The sequence below is a fragment of the Salmo salar genome, chromosome 16 (assembly GCF_965601325.2).
Source record: "Salmo salar chromosome 16, fSalSal1, whole genome shotgun sequence".
Lineage (NCBI taxonomy): Eukaryota > Metazoa > Chordata > Actinopteri > Salmoniformes > Salmonidae > Salmo > Salmo salar.
In genome coordinates, this window is record NC_138306.1 from 79254160 (window position 1) to 79274667 (window position 20508).

General features: G+C 44.8%; 1 protein-coding gene across 2 annotated transcripts in view; it reads right to left on the reverse strand.

The window, feature by feature from the left end:
- The window catches only part of LOC106574795 (uncharacterized), a 34533-nt gene extending 16784 nt beyond the window's left edge, over positions 1–17749 (reverse strand). For both annotated transcript variants that reach the window (XM_045697984.2, XM_082963011.1), the window contains exons 1-11: positions 17500–17749; positions 15633–15799; positions 15464–15492; positions 15188–15220; positions 13822–13865; positions 10276–13370; positions 9909–10070; positions 5670–5728; positions 5521–5541; positions 1816–2072; positions 1429–1490 (exon numbers count right to left, since the gene is read on the reverse strand). In XM_045697984.2, the coding sequence (XP_045553940.2) occupies positions 1429–1490; positions 1816–2072; positions 5521–5541; positions 5670–5728; positions 9909–10070; positions 10276–13370; positions 13822–13865; positions 15188–15220; positions 15464–15492; positions 15633–15799; positions 17500–17731 (4161 nt within the window). In that variant the 5' untranslated portion in view covers positions 17732–17749. The remainder of the gene's footprint in view (positions 1–1428; positions 1491–1815; positions 2073–5520; positions 5542–5669; positions 5729–9908; positions 10071–10275; positions 13371–13821; positions 13866–15187; positions 15221–15463; positions 15493–15632; positions 15800–17499) is intronic.
- Between the last annotated feature and the right edge of the window lie 2759 nt (positions 17750–20508).

The window sequence follows — 20508 nt, forward strand, 5'->3', positions numbered from 1 at the left end:
ACATAGACCTACATAGACCTACACCACCCATGCATACATAAATTCAAAAATACATACATTTCCCATGCACAGATCAAAAAGCACATGCATAGGATGACAGACATGATCACGCATACATTCAACAGTCCTTATAGAAGTCAAAGTGGAGAAAAAAAATGATCCTCAACATCTTCAATGAATTACAGTGGAAATTCATCCTTCTTCTATCCGGACTAACTTCAGTGGAAAGAAATTGCACTGGCACGCAGAAGATACATTTGGACACGAAAGCCAGCCCTCTGTGCCTCCCTAGCTGCAGCTGCAGATTAGTTGTGTTTTTCTCTCTCACAAGGTTGAGTTGTAACAGATACAGATGTTGCCCTTGATATGTGTACTTCACAAAGTAAATATTCAGAAACACAAAATACCTCACGATAAACTAAATCTGAGTGAAATTCACATATACATCGCTAGCAACAGATGCCCTATATGAATGAATGCAACAGCACAGGCCTTTTAACCTCACCATATGTTCTGTATTAGTATCTCCTGCTCAAGGGACAGAGAAACACACACACACACACACACACACACACACACACACACTTCATCTTCCACAATGAAAGTGGGCTTCCTGCAAACAGCCATGTTACTCAGTGAGACCGTCAAACCGGGTTGTGTTCACACAAATGAGCAAAGCGTCATTGTCTTTCACCACAGGATAAACAAAATGTTGTGTTATGCCCTAAGGACAACAATAAAGTTCTGTTTGGTCAAAGTGGACCCATTTAATGACGAATGGACTTCATATGTGCTTATCTTTAACTACCAGTAACTGCCTTGTGCCTGTGTTAGACCCTAGGAAGCTTGCCATTACCTGAGAGAATGAGAGAGAACATATGGTAGTCAAGACAAATTGGACAACGCCATTCAGCCAAAACAAGATTGTAAATCAGTTTAATAAAAGGATGAGAAAAAATAGGAAAAAAATGAGGGAGTAAATTCTGAGATTATTAAGTTTGTTTCCAGTCAAATGTGTCTTTGTAATTACAGTGCCGTCTATGAGAAAAGCGGATCATTCGGCGTAATAAATTCATGTCATATTTCCACTCAAACCAGATTTCTTTCTATATTTCTTAGTGATTGAACACAACTGTTTGCTTAATATGGCATGCTGACTTGCGTCTTGAGACTAGTTTTGTGGAAAATGGACTTGACTATTTTTACAGACTTTTACTGAACTGAGACAGCTGGGTATGAATTCCATTTTCCAAAGCAACTTTAGCAACAAATGACTTTCATTGCATTCATTTTAGTGTAGCCTCCACACCAACACACATTGAACTAGCAATGTCATCATCTACATATTCAGTTGACTATATTGTTAAACGGATGCGATACACAATGTTCCTCAGGACAATGTGGAGCAGTGAACTGACACTCACTCACCATCATGTCATTGGACTCTTCTGGTTTGGTGGTGGGTCTCCCTCCCAGAAACAAGTGATCAACTGGAAAATAAAACAGTCATACACAAATCAACTGGAGAACCCTTTTCACACAAATCCCAGGACTAAACCCTTATTTAGCAGTGGTCGCCACCCCTGTTCCTGGAGCACTCCTCTCTGAGCAAGCTTTTGTTTCAGCACTAACACACTTAACTAGATATAACTAGATATATAGCTAGTACTAGATCAACTAATCCTCAATACTATTACTAGTCTGGTTAGGTGTGTTAGTTCTGTGCTGGAATAAAAGCCTTCTCATAATGTAGCTCTCTCTAGGATCAAAGTTCATGACCCCCTGTTGTACAGTTCAGCCGGTCTGTAGACCTACCTCGCTCTAGCTGCAGTGAGTCAGGGTCTACATCCAGAGTGGTGTTGCTCATGAAGTTCTCCTTGTGCAGGGCTTCAGTGATGTAGTTTCGGAAGTCTGTTATGGTGTAGACCACGGTGGGGCGTTCAACGGCGTCACGGTAAGACTTCTCCACCACGTTGGACTGGAGGTTGATGTAGTCCATGGTCTCGTTACTGATGCCTGCCCCGTCCACCTCCAGAGTCACTGCGTAGTGGACTACCACAGACAACATACCCCTAGAGGAACAACATTCATTTGATAGAGAGAGAGACACACATTGAGGAACAGAGAGACACATTGAGGAACAGGGTGAGACACACATTGAGGAACAGAGAGAGAGACACATTGAGTAACAGAGAGAAACACATTGAGGAACAAAGAGAGAGACACATTGAGGAACAGAGAGACACATATTGGGGAACAGAGAAACACATTGAGGAACAGACAGAGACACATATTGGGGAACAGAGAGACACATTGAGGAACAGAGAGAGAGACACATTAAGAAACAGAGAGACACATTGAGGAACAGAGAGAGAGACACATTGAGGAACAGAGAGACACACATTGAGGAACAGAGAGAGAGACACACATTGAGGAACAGAGAGAGAGACACATTAAGGAACAGAGACACATTGAGGAACAGAGAGACACAAGTTGAGGAACAGAGAGAGACACATTGAGGAACAGAGAAAGACACATTGAGGAACAGAGAGAGACACATTGAGGAACAGAGAGAGACACATTGAGGAACAGAGAGACACATTGAGGAACAGAGACACATTGAGGAACAGAGAGACACAATAAGGAACAGAGAGACACATTGAGGAACAGAGAGACACATTGAGGACCAGAGAGAGACAAATTGAGGAACAGAGAGACACATTGAGGAACAGAGAGACACATTGAGGAACAGAGAGACACATTGAGGAACAGAGAGACACAATAAGGAACAGAGAGACACAATAAGGAACAGAGAGACACAATAAGGAACAGAGAGACACAATAAGGAACAGAGAGACACATTGAGGACCAGAGAGAAACGCTTTGAGGAACAGAGAGACACAATAAGGAACAGAGAGACACATTGAGGAACAGAGAGACACATTGAGGAACAGAGAGACACAATAAGGAACAGAGAGACACATTGAGGAACAGAGAGAGACACATTGAGGAACAGAGAGACACATTGAGGAACAGAGAGACACATTGAGGAACAGAGAGAGACACATTGAGGAACAGAGAGACACATTGAGGAACAGAGAGAGACACATTGAGGAACAGAGAGACACATTGAGGAACAGAGAGACACAGTGAGGAACAGAGCGACACAGTGAGGAACAGAGAGACACATTGAGGAACAGAGAGACACATTGAGGAACAGAGAGACACATTGAGGAACAGAGAGACACAGTGAGGAACAGAGAGACACAGTGAGGAACAGAGAGACACATTGAGGACCAGAGAGAAACACATTGAGGAACAGAGAGACACAATAAGGAACAGAGAGACACATTGAGGAACAGAGAGACACATTGAGGAACAGAGAAACACAATAAGGAACAGAGAGACACATTGAGGAACAGAGAGACACAATAAGGAACAGAGAGACACATTGAGGAACAGAGAGACACAATAAGGAACAGAGAGACACATTGAGGAACAGAGACACATTGAGGAACAGAGAGACACAATAAGGAACAGAGAGACACATTGAGGAACAGAGAGACACAATAAGGAACAGAGAGACACATTGAGGAACAGAGAGACACAATAAGGAACAGAGAGACACATTGAGGAACAGAGAGACACATTGAGGAACAGAGAGACACAATAAGGAACAGAGAGACACATTGAGGAACAGAGAGACACAATAAGGAACAGAGAGACACATTGAGGAACAGAGAGACACATTGAGGAACAGAGAGACACAATAAGGAACAGAGAGACACATTGAGGAACAGAGAGATACAATAAGGAACCGAGAGACACATTGTGGAACAGAGAGGGGTGCCCTCATCTTGGATAAGGTTGCATTGCTCAAATGTCTCAAGTAGAAATGATTGTTACACTTTACTTTGAGCCCACAGGTATAACGAATTATAATGCAGTCATAATGCTCTCATAGGGATCACAAGTGATTCCCAGTCTGATGAATAGATGCCAAATAGTAAGACATGTCATGTTGGACGTAATAAAACATTATAAGAGCTGAAAAAACACTTAAAACAAGACATACAAATTAGGGAAAGTGCTGTGAAAACATAATTAGTGATTGTGTGAGTTTACCCACCAGGGTTGGTTAAACCGGTCCTAGCTTAAAGAGGTCCTAGCTTAATTATTACAGAGGTCCTAGCTTAAAGAGGTCCTAGCTTAATTATTACAGAGGTCCTAGCTTAAAGAGGTCCTAGCTTAATTATTACAGAGGTCCTAGCTTAAAGAGGTCCTAGCTTAATTATTACAGAGGTCCTAGCTTAAAGAGGTCCTAGTTTAGGCACAGTGCAGTCAAAAATGTGATTTTCCTGTGTTTTATAGATATTTCCACACAATGAGGTTGGAATTTTACTGTGAAATTGTGAAAATGATGATAATGCCCTTTAAGTATAAGAGCTGTTTGAAAAGACCGCCTGAAATTTTGTGTCTGCAATGGTGCCGATGCACTGAGCTATAATGATTGACAGGCATTGGAAGTATGCTTGTAATGCTGGTAAACATAGTGTGTAACAACTGACCTGAAGACTGTGGCAAGCAAGCAGAAAACATCTAACCATGCAGTAAGTACAGTAAAGGCTTGGTTCTTTGGCTCAGCCAGACACAGATACACATGCATATCCCATTAGTAGATATACATGTGAGATAGACTCAGTGGGATTTGGTTTAGCTCAACTGTGCAGTCATAATGGTTGAACTGGGAGTGATAGCATCGCAATGAGATGGATTTATCATGCTCCAGTGCACTTTCACACAGGTATCTAGCCTGTTATTACAGCACTATCCAGGACGTCATCAACTGTAATGTGCGTGTCAGTGGTCGTTGTCATGGATTAAGGAGCCATAAATCCTGACATGTGAATGCATTAACAGTAACCAGGTTTCCAGCCATCCTTTTTATGAGAGTAAAGTACATGTTGGATTTAAAAATGTCACGACAGGCCTGATGGGAACAGCAAATCTGGCGACAAAACAAATCCGCTAGACAAGGTGGGAATTAATTATGCGAGATATGGCGGCGGAAACCCCTTTATGTGCATATATTGATAAATATTGAGGGTCTTATTCTGGAGACATGATGATCGATGCTTGGCTGGCTGCCGTTTGACAAATAAAAATGATTATCATAACAATCTCATCATTAAAGTAGCCTGCTGTATATGCTATCTGTTGGCTAGAGCGCACATGCCAAAACCATAGTGGGCACATTCACTATATAATTCACTATTTGTGGTGAAAAAAACATCATTGTGTGAGGGAAACCCATTTAACTTGGATTTTTTATTCAGTACATGGGAATTTAACCGCAAAAGTTATTTCCATGTGCACTACATCATCACGCACAGCGTTTTATCCTCACCAAGCATGTGGTTTTTATGCAGATTTTAGAGTATTCGCATGAACATCTGTAGCCAATTGGATGTAAACCTTGTGAGACCGTTATTTGGGTCAGAAGAAAGAAAATATGCTTACCTTTGGAGGTCCTTCTGAGGCCTGGACACATTTGGAAAAGACAAAGAAATATTAGAACTTGATATTGAAATAGCATATTGCCTGTTCAATTAAATAGTATGATTTATAGGTAGTAGATCAATGGATGTATAGCTGTTAATGACGCTTACCTGAATTCAACTACAAAGACCTTCTTGAATCCTGGTAACCTTTCAAATGCATCTTCAATCTAGATGAGAATGATGAAAAGAAAACACACTTAGTTAATTACCACGTCAAGTTGGAGTTTTTCTCAAGAGAATGAATGTTTTTCTCAAGAGAATGAATGTTCGCCAGTCATGCCTGGGTCTACAGCAGTACTGTGAATCCTTTACGCCACTAGTTAGTAATATCATTCTCAGTCCAGGACCACATAGTATGATCAATTACTGCAGTATAGACAAAAATCAAGTCAGTCCCCTGTCCAAGTCTGTGTCGTGCTGTCTGTGTGCTAAAGCTATCCTCTAGGATCTGTGCCACCTCCCTTCTTTCCCCTCTTGGCCAGGAGCAGTAAGGCTCTGTCCTCTTACTTATTCATCCTCTCTGCATCTCAAATGGCACCCTATTCCCTATTTAGTGCACTACTTTTGACCCGGCCCCAAGGGGCTCTGATCAGGTCCTGGTCAAAAGCACAGCACTATATTGGGAAATAGGCGGCCATTTGGGACACAGCCCATGTCTATAACTAATGGCCTCTGCTCTGACATAAACTCTGGCTCTGCTGGAGAAAAGGCCAAAATGTGAGGTGGCAACATCCATCGATGGGAATACACCGTCCGTCACTGTGGGTTCCCTGTCATGTCCTGGCCAGTATAAAGGTTAATTAGTATTGTAGTTTGGTCAGGACGTGGCAGAGGGTATTCGTTTTATGTGGTTCGGGGTGGTGTGTTTGTTGAAGGGGCATTTGATTTAGTATTCCGGGGTTTTTGGGCACTGTTTGGTTTCCATGTATTCTATGTTTAGTCTAGTATGTCTGGTTCTATGTTGGGTTAATTGGGGTTGGGACTCTCAGTTGAAGGCAGGTGTTCTCTATCTGCCTTTGATTGAGAGTCCCATATATTAGGGTGTGTTTGTGTTTGTTATTTGTGGGTGATTGTTCCGTGTATAGCGTCAAGCCTAACAGGACTGTCAGTTTATCGTGAGTTTGTTTTTGTTATTTTGTATATCCATCTTGAGTTTATTAAATGTTCAAAATGAACTATATCGACTCTGCTGCGTATTGGTCATCTTTTTACGACGATGATTTCGTTATATCGTCCTCCGACGAAGAAATCCCTGACAGAATCACCCACCAAACCAAGACCAAGCAGCGGAGAAAGGAGCAGCACGCTCAGGATACGGACTATGTGGAGAGATGGACATGGGAGCAGGTTATGGCCGGAGAAGGCCCATGGAGTATGGCTGGTAAGGACCGGGAACGTTTACGAGGATCAAGACTGGCGTTGAAGCACGAGAGGCACCCCCAATAATTTTTTTGGGGGGGGCACACGGGTAGTTTGGCTAGGCGTAGGAAGAGCCGGAAGCCAGCTACCCGTGGTTATATGGAGGAGCGTATGGGGTGGAGAGTGCTATGTTTCGCTGAGGAGCGCACTATCTCACCCATACGCACGCACAGTCCGGTGCGCGTTATTCCAGCCCCTCGCAGGTGCCGTGCTAGAGCGGGCATCCAGCCTGGTAGGAGGATGCCTGCGCAGCGCATCTGGTCGCCGGTACGCCTCCGAGGACCAGGCTACCCAACTCCCGCTCTACGCACAGCTACCATCAGGCCCCTGCACAGCCCAGTCTGCCCTGTACCAGCACCCCGCTCGTACAGGGCTACTAGTTCCATCCAGCCAAGACGGGTTGTGCAGGAGGTAAGATCAAGACCGACTGTGCGCCTCCATAGCCCTGGGTTTCCAGCTCCTGTCTCTCGTGCGGACCCGGAAGTGCGTCAACCCAGTCCGACTCGTCCTGTTCCTGCTCCCCGCACTAGCCTTCAAGTGCGTCAACCCAGCCACGCCAGTCAACAGTCACCAGAGCTGCCCGCCAGTCAACAGTCGTCATCAGAGCTGCCCGCCAGTCAACAGTCGTCATCAGAGCTGCCCGCCAGTCAACAGTCGTCATCAGAGCTGCCCGCCAGTCAACAGTCGTCATCAGAGCTGCCCGCCAGTCAACAGTCGTCATCAGAGCTGCCCGCCAGTCAACAGTCGTCATCAGAGCTGCCCGCCAGTCAACAGGCGTCGGAGCTGCCCGCCAGTCAACAGTCGTCGGAGTGGCCAGACTGCGCTGAACTGCCGGAGTGGCCAGACTGCGCTGAACTGCCGGAGTGGCCAGACTGCGCTGAACTGCCGGAGTGGCCAGACTGCGCTGAACTGCCGGAGTGGCCAGACTGCGCTGAACTGCCGGAGTGGCCAGACTGCGCTGAACTGCCGGAGTGGCCCAGACTGCCCTGAACTGCCGGAGTGGCCAGACTGCCCTGAACTGCCGGAGTGGCCAGACTGCCCTGAACTGCCGGAGTGGCCAGACTGCCCTGAACTGCCGGAATGGCCAGACTGCCCTGAACTGCCCCGAGTTGCCAGACTGCCCAGACTGTCCCGAGTTGCCAGACTGCCCAGACTGTCCCGAGTTGCCAGACTGCCCAGACTGTCCCGAGTTGCCAGACTGCCCAGACTGTCCCGAGTTGCCAGACTGCCCAGACTGTCCCGAGTTGCCAGACTGCCCAGACTGTCCCGAGTTGCCAGACTGCCCAGACTGTCCCGAGTTGCCAGACTGCCCAGACTGTCCCGAGTTGCCAGACTGCCCCGACTGCCCCCCGGCGATGCCAGAGTGGCCCGACAGCCTGGAACGGCCGGAACCAGAGCCACCGCCAGATATAGGTGGGTTGGGGAGGGGGGGTGTAGCACAGTGCTGTCGTTGACGGCAGCCACCCTCCCTTCCCTCCCTTTAGTAGGGGGGAATTTTGGTTTTGTTGTTTGGGGTTGTTTTTTTTTGTTTTTTTGTTTTAAGGTGCTTCCGGGGTTAGCACCTTTAAGGGGGGGGGGGGTACTGTCACGTCCTGGCCAGTATAAAGGTTAATTAGTATTGTAGTTTGGTCAGGACGTGGCAGAGGGTATTCATTTTATGTGGTTCGGTGTGGTGTGTTTGTTGAAGGGGCATTTGATTTAGTATTCCGGGGTTTTTGGGCACTGTTTGGTTTCCATGTATTCTATGTTTAGTCTAGTATGTCTGGTTCTATGTTGGGTTAATTGGGGTTGGGACTCTCAGTTGAAGGCAGGTGTTCTCTATCTGCCTTTGATTGAGAGTACCATATATTAGGGTGTGTTTGTGTTTGTTATTTGTGGGTGATTGTTCCGTGTATAGCGTCAAGCCTAACAGGACTGTCAGTTTATCGTGAGTTTGTTTTTGTTATTTTGTATATCCATCTTGAGTTTATTAAATGTTCAAAATGAACTATATCGACTCTGCTGCGTATTGGTCATCTTTTTCCGACGATGATTTTGTTATATCGTCCTCCGACGAAGAAATCCCTGACATTCCCAGCAGAGGACATGTTTCCAGAGCTGTCACACTGACTGGTGTACCTCTGATTTTTCCAGGCAGCTTTCTTCCTGTTCGCTCTGTAGTGAATACAGTATATAGCTGGCAAGCCCGGACAACCAGTACAACATTCGAAAGCTGATTACAGAAAATAGATACAGTAGAATACATATATATCTTTCAACCTCTTCCGAACTTTCTGTTTGTACTCTGTACACGCAAAAGTTAATCATGTAAAATACACTGTACAAACAAAACATTAGGAACACCTGCTTTCCATGACAGATGGATCTCTTATTGATGTCACCTGTTAAATCCACTTCAGTCAGCATAGATGAAGGGGAGAAGACAGGTTAAAGGATTTTTAAGCCTGGAGACAATTGAGACATGGAGTGGGTATGTGTGCCATTCAGAAGGTGAATGGGCAAGACAAATTATTTTAGTGCCTTTGAACGGGGTATGATAGCAGGTGCCAGGCGCACCGGTTTGAGTGTTTCAAGAACTGCAACGTAACAATTTCCTGTGTGTATCTAGAATGGTCCACCACCCAAAGGACATCCAGCCAACTTGACACAACTGGAAAGTATTGGAGCCAACATGGGCCAGCATCCCTGTGGAACGTTTTCGACACCTTGTAGAGTCCATGCCCTGACGAATTGAGGCTGTTCTGAGGGCAAACGGAGGTGCAACTCAATATTAGGAAAGTGTTCCTAATGTTTTGTACACTCAGTGTACATCCTGTATGTCAAAAGTAAGGAAACAAAAACAAAAGCGGGTGTCAAAAAGGACGGGACCAAACAATTGCTTTTATCAAGAGCCTGCACGGGGACAGTAGAATACCAACTCTACTGTACCTTATGGGTGAAATGTTTGGCCACGCGTTGGTAGTAGAAGCTAGAGGGGTCTCTCAGGGCGTCGTTGTAGTTCTCTCCCTTCAGCTGGATGCTGAGTTCCACCACATGCTCCTTCATGGGTGTGGACGGCCTCGTCATGATGTCCTCGATCTCATTGCCCAGCTAAACACAGGACACAAAAACAGTTCACAAACAGCTCACATCATTACAATATCACTTCACTCTCATTCATTTCAGTGTCTTTAATCTATAGCTGATGCACCTCTCTTATTGTGTGTTTAAGAAGGCTTCTATCCTTTATGATGTAACAATTTGATTATTGATTCTGTATTTCATTGATTGCAATAATAATAACCTCATTGCTTACCGCGTTTTCCACCTCTGTTATGATATCTTGAATCCCTAGGAAGTCATCATTTGTTTCTTCTGGTTCTTCTGTGACCCTATAACGATCACCGTTATTGTTCTCCTCTGCATCCCTATAACGATCGCCATTATTGTTCTCCTCTATGCCCACAAAAATTCCAGTTTCAGTGGTGACCTCATGAGTAATCTCCACGGCAGCCTCCGGTGTCGCCTCTGGAGTGGACTCACCTGCAGCCTCTGTGGTTATCTCCGCTGCAACTTCTGAAGGCTCTAGAATGATCTCTTCGGAAGCCTCTTCTGTAGTTTCTGGAATTATCTTTTTGGAAGCCTCTTCTGGAGCTTCTGGAATGATCTCGTCTACTGCCTCAGATGGGACCTCTTCTGAAGTTTCTGGAATTTCCCTCTCTGAAGTTTCTGGAATTTCCTCCTCTGAAGTTTCTGGAATTTCCTCCTCTGAAGTTTCTGGAATTTCCTCCTCTGAAGTTTTTTGTGTTATCTCTTCTGGAGTCACTGAAACGATCTTTTCTACAGTTTCTATTGTGTCTTCTTCAGCAGCTTCCAGAGTTATCTCTACAGTCTCTGGGGTGATTTCTTCTACAGCCTCTGAAGTGTCTTCCACTGCAGTCTCCAAAGGGACCTCTTCTGCTTCCTCAGGAACTTCTTCAGTAGACTCCGGAGTTACCTCTATCTCCACCTCGGGATTGTCCTCTACTGCAGTTTCTTCTGTAATCTCCTCAGCCTCTGGAGGTTCCTCCACTACATATTCTGGAGTTACCTCTACTTCAACCTCAGGAGTGACCTCCAAAGTGGCTTCTGAGGTGACCTCCACCATAACTTCCTTCATCTCTACTTCAGCCTCAGGAGTGACTTCAGCCTTTATTGTTGCTTCTGAGGTGATCTCTGATACATCCTCTGGAATGGCCTTTACTGAAGTTTCTGGAGTGACTTCTTCCTCAGGACCAATCTCTATTACCACTTCATTAGTAGTAGTGGCCAATGTATCCTCTAGTACAGTCTCTGGAGTGATCTCCTCCGTAGCTTCAAGTATCAAATGCGTTGTGGCGTCTGAGATAACGTCCTCTAAAATCTCAGGGGTCTCCTCTTCAGTGTCTTCTGGGGCAACATTCACTGTAGCCTCTGAGGTGACCTCCACAGGGAGCTCCTGAATGCCTCCATCTGAATCCTCTGAGGTGAACTCCACAGGGAGCTTCTGAACGCCTCCATCTGAATCCTCTGAGGTGAACTCCACAGGGAGCTCCTGAACACCTCCATCTGAATCCTCTGAGGTGATCTCTACAGGGAGCTCCTGAACGCCTCCATCTGAATCCTCTGAGGTGAACTCCACAGGGAGCTTCTGAACACCTCCATCTGAATCCTCTGAGGTAAACTCCACAGGGAGCTCCTGAACACCTCCATCTGAATCCTCTGAGGTGAACTCCACAGGGAGCTCCTGAACACCTCCATCTGAATCCTCTGAGGTGAACTCCACAGGGAGCTCCTGAACGCCTCCATCTGAATCCTCTGAGGTGATCTCTACAGGGAGCTCCTGAACGCCTCCATCTGAATCCTCTGAGGTGACCTCCACAGGGAGCTCCTGAACGTCTCCATCTGAATCCTCTGAGGTGACCTCCATAGGGAGCTCCTGAACATCTCCATCTGAACCCTCTGAAGGGATCTCCATGGCAGCTTCAGGCTCTGAAGTGTCCTCTGGAGAAACTTCTGGAATCAACTCTGCTGCAGCTTCCTCATCTGTAGTCTCAGAAGTGTCCTCTGGAGAAATATCTGGAGTTAATTCTGCTGCATCCTCTGGAATATCCTCATCTGTAGTATCTTCTGACGTTGCCTTGGTAGCAATGTCTGAAGTGGTCTCCAAAGTGACGTTTTCTTCTACCACAGCCTCTGTGATCTCCTCATCTGTGGTATCTGAAGTGACCTCTATGGCAGCCTCTTTAATCTCCTCATCTGTGGTATCTGAAGTGACCTCTATGGCAGCCTCTTTAATCTCCTCATCTATGGTATCTGATGTGATTTCTGTAGCACCCTCTGTGATCCCCTTGTCTATGGTATCTGATGTGATTTCTGTAGCACCCTCTGTGATCTCTTTGTCTATGGTATCTGAAGTGATTTCTGTAGCACCCTCTGTGATCTCCTTGTCTATGGTATCTGATGTGATTTCTGTAGCACCCTCTGTGATCTCTTTGTCTATGGTATCTGAAGTGATTTCTGTAGCACCCTCTGTGATCTCCTTGCCTATGGTATCTGATGTGATTTCTGTAGCGCCCTCTGTGATCTCCTTGTCGGTATCTGAAGTGATTTCTGTAGTACCCTCTGTGATCTCCTTGTCTATGGTATCTGAAGTGATTTCTGTAGCACCCTCTGTGATCTCCTTGTCTATGGTATCTGAAGTGATTTCTGTGGCAGCCTCCGAAGGCGCTTCAGAAGTGGTTTCAGAAATGTCCTCCAAAGAAGTTTCTGGAATAAATTTTATTTCAGGTTCTGGGATATCCTTGTCTGTGGACCCAACAGGCATCTCGATGGCAGCTTCTGAAGGGACCTCTGCAGGGATCTCAATGGCAGCCTCTGATGGGACCTCTATAGGGATCTGAATGTCAGCTTTTGGTGGGACCTCTGCAGCGGCCTCTTCTGCCTCCTCCACAGTATTGTGTGTGGTATCTGAGATTACTTCCTCAACCATTTTCTCAATTACCTCATCAATGGGCTCGTGGATGACAGTGACAATAGGTTCAGGTGTGATCTCCACAGTGTCATCTGAGGTAGCATCGGACGTTTCCTCAACAGCAGCCATATTAACCTCCTGGACAGCCTCATCACCAGTCTCAGCAATGACTTCAACTGCTGTTTCGGAGTTGACGTCAAAGGCAGCTTCGGTAGTGGCGTCCTCTCCTATCTCCTGTATTGTCTCGTCGGTCTCTGAGGTGACGTCGATGTCAGCATCTTCAGTCACATAGTCAGTAGTTCCTGGCGGGACCATCTCTGTGACCTCCTCAGCTGGCTCTGCAGTAGTGACAGGAATGACGTCAACATCTCCTCGCAAGGTTGGGAAGGTGTCTGGCTGTACGACAATGACTTCATTATCTACAGAAGAAAACAAGAAGGGACCCAGAAACAAAGAATATATAAGTATAAATAAAAAGAGGGTGTATTATACGTGACACAGAATACATTTATAATAAAAACATTCTACATGACATCAATGAATTGCTACTGAATATGTCTGGCACTGAAATTGAAAAGTAGTGTGTTCAGACAAGCGGTTCAGACAATCTCTTAGGAAAGTCTAACGGTCCCTCTATCCACTGTCCATTGACAACGTGGTGTGTCATTAAGAAGGATTAAAGGCCTATTCTGGGAGCAACGTGTGTCTTGATCAGGCTACAGTAGTCCTATGCAGCACCCACAATAACCTCAAGACAGTACTACACTACAGACAGGGGCTAATAGTCTAGCTATACTATCACTGATCAACAGATGGCATAAAAGACAGATGAATTTTGCCCAGACACTGAATTGAGGTTAAGAGGTAAACCTTTTTGGGTGGTGGCCAATTCTGGTGGAGTTGCCGCGGTTGGACTGTGTGAAAGAGAGACAATCAATCAGTAACTTCAACATGTTGGACTGTGTGAAAGAGAGACAATCAATCAGTAACTTCAACATGTTGGACTGTGTAAAAGAGAGACAATCAATCAGTAACTTCCACATGTGATACAAAAGATTGTAGGTTGTAAAGCTCCCACTTTACAATAAGCACCCCTCATACCTGTGTAATAAAATGGCAGTTACGCAGGAATGTACAGCGTCATTACAATAATTACATAGTACTTAAAACTAGTAATACCTGTTCAAATGGCTTTCATGCTATTGTGATGTCATTTGCAAATCTTTAACATTTTGCAAATCAAAACATGGTATTACATGTTGTTACACTGTACCCCTGTATGGAACTACCAGGTATTACATGTTGTTACACTGTAACCCTGTATGTAACTACCAGGTATTACACTGTACCCCTGTATGTAACTACCAGGTATTACACTGTACCCCTGTATGTAACTACCAGGTATTACACTGTACCCCTGTATGTAACTACCAGGTATTACACTGTACCCCTGTATGGAACTACCAGGTATTACACTGTACCCCTGTATGGAACTACCAGGTATTACACTGTACCCCTGTATGGAACTACCAGGTGTTACACTGTACCCCTGTATGGAACTACCAGGTATTACACTGTACCCCTCTATGTAACTACCAGGTATTACACTGTACCTCTGTATGGAACTACCAGGTGTTACACTGTACCCCTGTATGGAACTACCAGGTATTACACTGTACCTCTGTATGGAACTACCAGGTGTTACACTGTACCCCTGTACGGAACTACCAGGTATTACACTGTACCTCTGTATGGAACTACCAGGTATTACATGTTGTTACACTGTACCTCTGTATGGAACTACCAGGTATTACAAAAGCAGACCTGCTATAATACTTTGCTGTTACTGTCTACATGCATGTAGCTTACAGGCACAGCAAGCTGTCTACAGCAGTGGCTATGATCATACAACAATGTAGCAGTTGTATGAAGCTGGTTGAAGCGAGGGGGGAAAGGTTGAGCAGGCTGCAGAGCTGTGTGGTGCACAGAGGCTGCCGTCACGTCACATTTACATTTTCATCATTTAGCAGACTCTTATCCAGAGCGACTTATATACATTTTCATACTAGTCCCCGTGGGAATCGAACCCACAACCCTGGTGTTGCAAGCGCCATGCTCTACCAACTGAGCTACACGGGACTACATCACTGTTATGGATAGCATACAACAAAGCAGTGTTTCTATAGAGCTGTGTGGGCACCAAGACAGCAGGCTTTAGTGTTGTGTACAGGCCTACCTGCACACTTTGGACCCTGAGCTTGTGGGCTCGCTGACGTGGATGGGATGGGGATGAGGAGAACATGGAAGTGGTGTAAATACAATGTGGTTGATGAGGGGTTGAGGTTGAGTGACGATCAGCGGGATGCAACATTCTGTACGTCTGCTCTAAGTGATCTGAACGTTCTGTAACGTTGCACCCTGCTGAACGTGACCCAGGCATGTACTTATTTTGCATTGTGACAGAATGCAAGTGCTAGTATCTCACAGAGACATTGCATAGTTTGGAGCTCACCTATTCGGAGCAGCAGTCATCACCACTCTCTGAAATAAAAACAGAATCCATTGATAAATAAAGCTTCTCAATCACATACCAATGAACTACACACACTTGTACACACACACGCACACACATCAATATCCGTAATGTTTTACATATCAAATTGTGCAAAATTCTCACTCACAGCCCTAACAAGAGAGACGTGCTCCTCTGATCGGCTGAAGTTGCTGCCGATCTCCATCACGCTGACGGCTCCATCCTGACATAAGTTAACCCAGGCCTGGTACTCGTCTCTCTCAGGTAGACGGTCCCAGAAGATCTTGAACGCCTCCCACACCGTCTCCTGACACACTGGCAGCACACAGACACAGGACTGGGTCAGAGACTAGCGTTCACACCCAGACTTTTTTGGTGTACTTCCTGATTGGACAGAATTGAAATGGAATTGATCCCAACCCTGATTGACACAGAGACATGTGACACAGAGGTCGCACTCTGCGACACAGATGGATGTAGAAGAAGACCCGCTTTACGTATATGAATATTCAATCTAGATTTAAATAATACCGTGTAGTACAAGGACATGGAAACCAAAACAAACATTGTCATTTAGCTGACATTTAGCCAGCGATCCTGACAGGAAAAATCTCTCCAATGGACAGCTATGAAAAATGAAGGCAATCAGGGAAATGTGAGGTCATTTTTTGATCCATACACACATACACTCCCACGTTCCAGACAGCATCACCATTTCACCACCACTGCTGACATTGAAATTACTTCTCAGTTCAAGACATGTGGTATTGCACGTAATTTTCACAATGTACCAGTACCTCTGCTTTGGAACAAAAAAAGCTGGCAAAAAACGTTTACCCCCTTTTTTTTTCTCTCAATCTGCGGCCACATCTGTAGGCTACATTTCAGGTTTGGAGGCTGAGGACAACCAGAAATCCCTTGGTAGAGGAGCAGGCCTGAGGGCTCTCATATTTTCCTGGCAGCATGGCTCATCTGATCAATGTCTAGAGGACTACTATTTCGGTAGCGAGGCAGGGTTCAGACCGAGGACTGGGGCTTTCTCTCTAAGCTTCCCCAGGTGGAGCACCACGTGTTCGGGTTGAACTGACAGAAGGGCATCCTGGTGCAAGGCTGTCTGGTGCCAGGCTCTCTGCCTGGCCTCATCTGAAATCTGTCCCTTACCTGTATCAATCAGTCTATACCAAAATGAGGTTGGACGTTTGACCTTAAACGTTTCTCAGCCTCCATGACTGACTACTATAACTATAGCCCTTGAATCATGATAGATTAGTTACTGTTGTTGATTGACTTCTAGTAATTTCCCTTGAGTTGCAACAAGGTTCTGAACCATTGTTTCAAACAAACGACTGATAACACAGGGCTGTATTTCAACGGCTGAAGTCATGCACGTGGATGACCATAGGGCTTTAATAAAGAGGCTGGAAAAGTACTGGTTACTGCATGGTTCATGTTGGAGGTGATTCAAGAGCACACATTTACATGACAAACATCTATTTATCTTCCCCACTTGTCCATTCCCAATTAAATATGAGATCATCACAGGAAGTTGTACTCACTTTGATGGTATATAATGGTTGTGTTATTACATTAAATGCTTATAAATCTGTAATAAGTCATAGCCGGCCATATGATAAAAGGAGTGAGCGTAGCCTACTGTTACATACTCTTAGAAAAAAAAGGTTCTATCTAGAACCTTAAAGGGTTCTTCGGCTGTCCCCATAGGAGAACCTTTTGAGGAACCCTTCTTGGTTCCAGGTAGAACCCTTCTGGGTTCCATGTAAAATCCTTTCCACAGAGGTTTCTACATGGAAGCCAAAAGGGTTCTACCTGGAACCCAAAAGGGTTTTACCTGGAAACAAAAGGGTTATTCTATGGGGACACCCGAAGATCTTTTTGCATAAGAGTGTACGCATCACAGGAATTCAATTCATCTGGCTGAACAACAAAGATTGTAGGTGAATAGAATCCAGGTCATAATGAATCCCCAGCGCCCATGAGATACAGAAAAAGCTTACCTCGCTGGTGAAAGTACTTCAGATGGTTTTCTATCGCTTGGTCTACAGTCTCTTGAGAACAAAGCTTCACTCCACTGGGAAAAAGAATATTCCGCTTTCTTCTAGAAATAGCACCCTTTCCTTTGTATGTCTTGTGGGTCAAAGCCTCCAGACCTCCATCTGACTCCAGTTGGCTTGAAATCCCAGAGGGGTCTTGAGATTTCAAGTGTTTCACTACCAAACCACTATCCATAGCATCCCCATGCGACGCATCTGTAAAAGTACATGAGACAGTTATATATGTGATCAGAAGTCAAACAGTCATCATTAAATCCTCTACTGTACCTACCTGTGTCAAAGTATCCTGTCAGAAGGATGGCAGACACAACCCAAAAAACACAGTTCCTCATTAGCCCCGGCATTTCTGAAAGAGCCAAGATCCAAGATGCAGCCCCAGTCTAGATTAAATCTTCTCAATCCTTCTCAGGTCATCAACAAGAGGGTTTTGTGTGCTGTCCATCCACTTGATAGCATTGTGTAAAAATAGGGCTATTCCTCTGGTTATTCCTCGTGGGGCTAGGCTATCCCCCCAGTGTAACGGGATGTGGTTACAGTGCTGAAGACAGCTCCCCAGCCTTACTCAGGTAAGCAGATGGGACTTTGGCGAGAGATTTTTTTCTCCTTCCTAATCCTATTTGATAAGCTTTAGTGGTGCCTCTGCAAGACTTTAGTCTAACAGTGCATGGTTGTTTAACTTGTGAATAATCTGTGTAGGCCAATGTGTGGAATAGGGATAGTGATGGTCATTTTATTTTTTACATAATTGCATATTTTCACAGTTGCAAAACATGCAATAACAACTTATCTTACTTGGACACACTTTATATCCTATAAGTTGCTAATGTAAGTGATATGATTGGCTTGGTCTGTTTATTAAATGATTAAAACATTAATTCATTACTTACTCATTCCTTTTATATTTACAGTATTGTAGAGATTCACAATGTGAAATGTGATTCTCACGGTGACATTATCAACTAAATGTGAAATGCATTCAAAATCACCACAAATTGATTGTGGCCTTCATTTAAGCTAGAGAGAGTCTGTGAATGTGTCCTTTGTCTCTGTCTTTCAGGGCAATCTTGAAACCTCTCTGCCCAATGCCAATACACACAGCAGTAAGTATAGGTAGGTCAGTATAAATTCAGGTGAGTAAAGATGTAGGTCTTAATTTGATCACTCTTTTGTTGCTGAGAATTTTCCCGCACAGCAGGGAATGCAAACTTGTAGTGTTTTCAAGTTTTAAAAAGGCTTCTAAAGTTCGTAATTTCCACTTTAAAATGTATCAAACCCTAGAAGAAATGTCCATTCATTATAATCCACATAATTAAAATGTCCTGTTTCTCCAGGATTATTTTCCTGCTGTGGCAAACTGGCTCAAATTAAGATATGACATCTGTATGTGTAGGTGAGTCAGTAGAGGTCAGTGTTTGTTGAACCTGCTGTACCACAACACAGACATACAATCTTCCCGGGAGGCTGATTTGGTGGTGAGTAATGAACATTGCTGCCAATAAGCTCGTCTGACCTGTAGCAGGACAGTGCAGCTCAGGGGGGAAGACCAAGGTGACTAGATGCTACTCATCCTTTCTGACAGGAAAGGTGCTTATTCCCTTCAGGACCGAGGAAATCAGAACAGCAAACGGAATTGTCCGTCTGTCTAATGTATTCACAACGTGTAACATTGTTGTGGCAGACAATTGACATCTGTAAATAGGACTTCAAATAAGGGCAAGTGTTTGGAATAGAGCATTGGATTCATTCCAGTATCAATCAAATGTATTTATAAAGCCCTTCTTACATCAGCTGATGTCACAAAGTGCTGTACAGAAACCCAGCCTAAAACCCCAAACAGCAAGCAATGCAGGTGTAGAAGCACGGTGGCTAGGAAAAACTCCCTAGAAAGGCCAGAACCTAGGAAGAAACCTAGAGAGGAACCAGGCTATGAGGGGTGGCCAGTCCTCTTCTGGCTGTGCCGGGTGGAGATTATAACACAACATGGCCAAGATGTTCAATGTTCATAGATGACCAGCAGGGTCAAATAATAATAATCACAGTGGTTGTCAAGGGTGCAACAGGTCAGCACCTCAGGAGTAAATGTCAGTTGGCTTTTCATAGCCGATCATTCAGAGTATCTCTACTGCTCCTGCTGTCTCTAGAGAGTTGAAAACAGCAGGTCTGGGACAGGTAGCACATCCGGTGAACAGGTCAATAAGGATGTGCATGTCGCTGGGCTTGGGATCGGGTCGAGACCTGTCACACGTCCGGTCATTAGTGGATAACTGCCTTGCATGCCTTCTCAGAGAGCAGAGTAGGTGGTTTCTGAGGTGAGGTGGCTGAGACTAAGGAATAACAAAGCAGCCAGGTGGTCTCTCTCTCTGGTGAGGCCTGATTGACAGACTGAGGCTTGTTTGGAAGTTACCACTAGAAGGGTAGGTGGAGTCTTAAAAGGACAAAGGCTCAGAGGGCTGCCTTTATGACCTCACCTTCATCTACTCACTCTCACCCCAAAACTCTCCCTGGAGTGCTTATGTTGCCAGCTTCAGTCATTTTCACTGATTCAATAAAACTTCAGGCTGTCTATAATAGGGCTTGGGGTCAATTCAATCTCAACTCAATACATTTCAGATATTGAAATGAATCGCTGTTTTTGAATTGACTTAGCTTTCTCCAAGTACCTGTATACAGTTGAGATCTCTCTGTGTCACATGGCTAACTTTGTTGTTTCACATTATAGTCAGGTGACATATTATCAACAGATCAGGGAATAGGAAATACATTTAAAAACAGAGGTAGGTAGCCAACAAACTAATTATACTTAAACAGTATACACAGAATATATGCTAGAATGAAATAATCTGTTGCTTTTCGTTGTCTTGCCATTAGTCTCTTGCCAGACTACAGTTGGACATTCACTCAGCTGATGACGGTGACGTTACGGCAACGGTGAATCAACAATGGTAACATGGT